The 5,273-nt window shown below is 35.9% G+C and overlaps 1 protein-coding gene across 1 annotated transcript in view; it reads left to right on the top strand.

Moving 5' to 3' along the window:
• The window catches only part of TGM3 (transglutaminase 3), a 36,264-nt gene that overhangs the window by 19,333 nt on the left and 11,658 nt on the right, over window positions 1-5,273 (top strand). The window contains exon 8 of the mRNA XM_015596881.1: window positions 4,221-4,324. Within this exon, the coding sequence (XP_015452367.1) occupies window positions 4,221-4,324 (104 nt within the window). The remainder of the gene's footprint in view (window positions 1-4,220; window positions 4,325-5,273) is intronic.

Raw genomic sequence — 5,273 nt, 5'->3', positions numbered from 1 at the left:
AATGCATCATTTACTAAATGCCTCAGGTAGTTCTGATATCTACAGCCTGTCTTTTTCCTGAGCTCCTGCAACTAAAAACCCTTAAGACAGAAACAGAGCCCAAGGCTGGGAGGTGGGAGAGAGTGTGGCGAAAAACAGAAACAAACCAGGATTTCCATGATGGCACTCTCAGGGGTTCGAATGGCAAACACAATCCAAAGAAGTGTAAGTAAAGTGTTGGCTTCTAAATGAGAGAGGAACCAGGATGTGTTTGTTTATCTGCTCTGTCTCAAATTTCTGCCTTGCAAATAAGTATTAAAACATAGCTACTTACCAGTTTTGGGGGTATTCGTTTTTTGTTTGTTTGTTTGTTTGTTTGTTTTTTACCAACCCACCCTTCCCCTCGGCTTCTCTGCCAGGAAGAAAATAAACACACACCTTGGTATTCTTATTGCTTTCTCATCTCACTCTTGCCTTTTTCATCAATCCAGGATCATCTTCCCACACTCATGCTGCTTTCTCCTGGGTGAATTCTACCTGGTCTTAAAGGTCCATTCAAAAAACATTCTGTAGGTCTTCCTAGAGATAATTTTTTATGATGACTTTTTTTTTTTTCACAATTATAGGAAATTTCAGAATATGTAATCTGTAATCTGATTGTTAACATCCTTTTAATATTTGATCATTTTCTATTTAACCTTTTCTCTATTAGTTGTTTTTTATAGAATTGGGATTACACATTTTACAAAGCGGGAGTACAAGACAGAGCATATGATAAATATATCCTACTTTTTCCTGTACCTAATAGTCAACCACTTCATAAACAGTTTTAAATCATATGTTTTTGGCTAAACATATTATGAGCATGTTCCCTCAGTCATTAAATACTCTTTAAAAATAAGATTTTAGATGTATCATATTCCATTGAATAATTGAATCATCTCTCTTTCCTTATTGTTACCTATTTCCCTATGTTAACTATCTATTTCCCTTTTTTTTTCCTATTATATATAACACAGTCATGAGCATTCTTATATGTAAATCTTGAGCATGTCTTTGACTAGTCCCATAAAAAAAGATTTCTGGAAATGGTATATTCTAGGTTAAAGAAAAGGAACATTTTAAAGCCTTATGACATCTTGCTGTTGCTACCCATGTTTCATTACAGTAGTGAATAAGAGTATTCTTTCTTCCCACTCATATCATTGGTTGGTATTATTTTTAATAATCTGATTATCGTTGGGGTTTTTTGTTTTTTTTTTACCTCTTATGGTCTAATGCCCTTCTGCCTTGTTTTGGAGCTGACTTTTTAGTTCCCTGTTGCCTTGAAGGATATATAGCAGGGTCACGTTGAATCAGATAAGTACGTAAAGTGCACTTTTGACTCTTTCTGGTAGCTGTATAGTGTGTAGAGCCCCCTCGTGCACACATATCCTAGCTGGTCCCCATAGGAAGCTTCTTACAACATGCAAAATGAAAACGATTTTTTCCTGATTATAAAATAATAAATAAAATAAATAAGAAGGATCATTAATAATATAACTAACCAAAGAAAACCAGTAATAACATTTTGAAATAGAGCCTTATAGACATTTCATTCTGTTTATGTTCGTACACATTAGAAGTATGGGCATTGAGTTTTAATTACCCAAATGGAATCAAGTTAAACAGCCTGCTTTATAATTTTTTTATACTTTTTATATTAATAAATAGAAAGTTAGAGAGACATTGTAAAGTAGTGGTTAAAAACATGAACCCTGAAGCCCTTCTGCTTGAATTCAAATCTTACTCTGCCTATTTATCGCTGTGAGACTTTGAACAAGTTGTTTAATTACTCTGTGCCTCAGTTTCCAGAATTGTCAAATAGAGATAATAATTATTCCTGTTAAAAGAGTGTTGTGAAGATTAAATGAGTTAAAATATAGAGCAGTTAGAACATTTAATAACTTTCTATGTTGATACATACTGTATTAGCTATTAGTGTTTCTATAATATATGTATTTTTAAATATTCATTTATTTTTTAATTATAGAATTATAGAAGTAATAAGTAATTCTCATTATAAAAAATGAAAACATTACAAAAATAAATAATGTAAATCTTAGTTCAATATGCACCAAAATCTGTCCGTATACACAATATATATTCCAAACTGTTATCTAAACCGTGGTTATCTAAGATAATAGAATTATTGGGGACTACTTTCGCTGTTTTTTTTAATGTATAATTTTCTAAATCCAAATAGGTTCATTATATTTGTGCATATTTTTACAAGTTTATAGATATACATATATATCTACACTATTTTGTAACTTGTTTTTCTTACTCGAGGATATATCTTAGACAACTTTCTCCATAAGTGCTAAATTGATTTTGCTCATCCTCCTGGACAGCTAAGTGATATTCTGTTGCATGGCTATGCACAATTTATCTGATCATTCCCTTATTGACGAACTTATCCTCCATTATTTTTTCCATTACAAACAATGCTTCAGTGAACATCTTTTCATGTACATATACGTGCACTCATGTGAATTTTTTTATAGGAGAAATTTCTAGAAGTAGAATTATTGACTTACTGTGTATATAGATTTTTAAGAGTTTTTCACACACATTGCCTAATTGTCCTCCACAAATATCGTACCAAGTTAAACTATCACCAGTAGAGCATGATAGTGCTTGTTTTCCCACACCTGGAAATGATTATCACACACCAATGTGTTTCATCCTATACTTTCATCTTTGTCAGTTTGACAGGTGTAATTGTGTCTCTTTGTCATTTTAATTTTCTTTTAATGGCAGTGAGGTTAAAACTATTTTCATATGGTCGGTGATTACTGGTATTATGAAAATTGCCTGCTCATTGTCCATTATTGGTATGTTTGACTTTTTTTTTGCCATATGGATTTGTAAGTACTCTATAATATTAATTATAATAAATCTCTATCTAATATTAATATTAATTATAATAAATCTCTATCTAATTCCCACTTTATTGATTTTTTTCAATCTTTTTTCTCTCATACATACATGATTCAGAGGTCTCCCAGAAGCTTGGGCAGAGTTTATATACTAATTAGGGTTCCCCTGACTCTTTTCTTTCTTGGATTTCCCCCTCACTCTCTTATCTCCTCGATCAGAAAGGTATGCGCTATCTGTTGGAGTTTACTGCCCTGCACTTTACCCCTCTGTGGCCTATCCTTAAGGCAAAGGCACCAAAAGTGGGACTTGCAGCAGGCTAGCCCCTTCCTCCAGGTTTTGACTCCCTTCCAAAGTCTTCCTCCTACTTTGTTGACTCTCAGATAGATGTGTTTTGTATTTTTTTACAGTTTATTGTAATCTGCAGAGGAAACAATCTGTTATGAACCACAGTTGGTTGGTTGGTTGGTTGGTTTGTTATGTGCAAGTTTAATATTTTTACCTAGTCAAATTTATCAGTCTTCTATTTATGACTCCTGAAGTTGGTTCTCTGCTTAAACTATCTTCTTCACCTCATGAGTATAAAATTTTTTTTTTCAAGTCAGATAGAACTTGGATTTATGTTGGACTTACATTTCTTCTAGTTGAACCCAAAACTATCAAAGCCAATGCTAGTGCATTTGCTATGCGAGTGAAGAGGAGAAGAGGGCAGAATCATGAATGAATAAGACTTTGGCTAATTGACTGGACCTGGTGAGGGAGGGGACCTGTTACTGAGACTTACTGATTGGGAGATGAGGGGGTGCCACTTACAAAGAATATTTTAGGACTGGTATATGTCATTCTTCAATCCAGACCTCAGCCAAAGGCTTCGTGGCTGTTAGCCAGATGTGTCACTCTTGCTGCAGCCTCATTTATTTTCAGCCCACTACAGGATACACAAGAGAAAGCTGTGTAGGTTTGCCTCCTGAGTCACTGGATCTAACCCTGATCAGTTCTGCTACTCAAAAAAAGTTGTCAAGGACCTAAGTTTTGGAGTTAAGCATATCTGGGTCCACACTGATTCTGCCATTGTTAGCTGCTTTACCTCTCTGAGCCTCAGCTTCCCCCTTTTATGAGGTGGGCATACAAATAGTTCCCATTACATAGCGCTGTAAGAATTTAAGTGAGACAATTTCCGCCACGGTTTAGCACAGTAGCTGGCATAGGGTAAAGGCACTCAAGTGTCAGAGTGCGGCACTGTTAGATCAGAGATGTGGTTTTTGCTACTCACCTGCTGTGTGGCCTTAGGCAAGCTTTTCAGTTTGTGGTTCTGTCTGCAGGAATTTCCACGTCTGGAATGAAGCCTGGTTTGTGCGGAATGACCTGGGCTCTTCGTACAATGGATGGCAGGTTCTGGATGCCACCCCCCAGGAGAGGAGCCAAGGTAACCCCCAGCTTGCCCATGGACGGCCCCCTTCTCTGGGTTTGGCTCTAAGTCACAGCCTCTCAGTTTTTTACAGTAGTGGACAGTGGCATGGGAAAGTAACCTGAGTCCTCTCCATCTCTGGAAGGCACAATGGAATCAAAATAAAAATACTTTCAAAGCAGATTTCCCCTCCTAATTTTGCTCGGTTCAAGCTGCTTTTTAACTGAGTGCCTTCCCTGTGCCACACGGCTGCCATCGCTGCTGTGGAGGGCCTGGCACATGCCAGGCAACAAGGGAAAGAAGTCATCCTCTGCCATCAATGATTTTCCTGCACCGCCCTTAACATTCTGTCCCTCTCAGAACAAGATCGTCTGTTAACTTCATTTTCAATTGTTTCTTTCAAACTTTAAAAAAAAAGAGTTAATTATACAAGTATACAGTAATATGTGCACATGGTTAAAAAAAATTTTTCAAACTGTTTTCAAAGGACTTATAATAAAAATTAAGCCTTACCCCCTCCCCCAGCTGCAGCCTACCAGAAGCAATGAATAGGACTAGATTTGGGGCATTTAGGGGTGAGACAGTAAGCCTCCAGTTATTTTCTAAACAAATGATTTTTGAACCTTTCACTGAAACCCAGTAGAGGTTATAAAATCAGGTCAGTGAGTTATGACCACCATTATAAGAAATAAAATGAGATGGCATGGAAAAGAGCAGGGTGAAGGAAAGGAAAAGAAAAGAAATTAAATATCAGGATGTATTGAATACAGTAAGAATAAGAATCGTCCTATAAAACTTTTGTTTCAGGATCATATATGGGCCAAGATGTCCAATCTATTTATTTCTAGAGGTCATGGTAAAAAGAAAGTTGAAAATGACTGTTCCAGGCATTTAAAGTGTGTATCTTTTTTGTTTATTTGTGTTGTAAATACAAATAGACTAATACTCTTCTTTCTATTCTGCTGAA

Source organism: Pteropus alecto, unplaced genomic scaffold, assembly GCF_000325575.1.
Source record: "Pteropus alecto unplaced genomic scaffold, ASM32557v1 scaffold45, whole genome shotgun sequence".
Taxonomy (NCBI): domain Eukaryota; kingdom Metazoa; phylum Chordata; class Mammalia; order Chiroptera; family Pteropodidae; genus Pteropus; species Pteropus alecto.
Note: the sequence above shows the minus strand (reverse complement) of the source record. Positions and strands in the feature narration are given on the sequence as shown.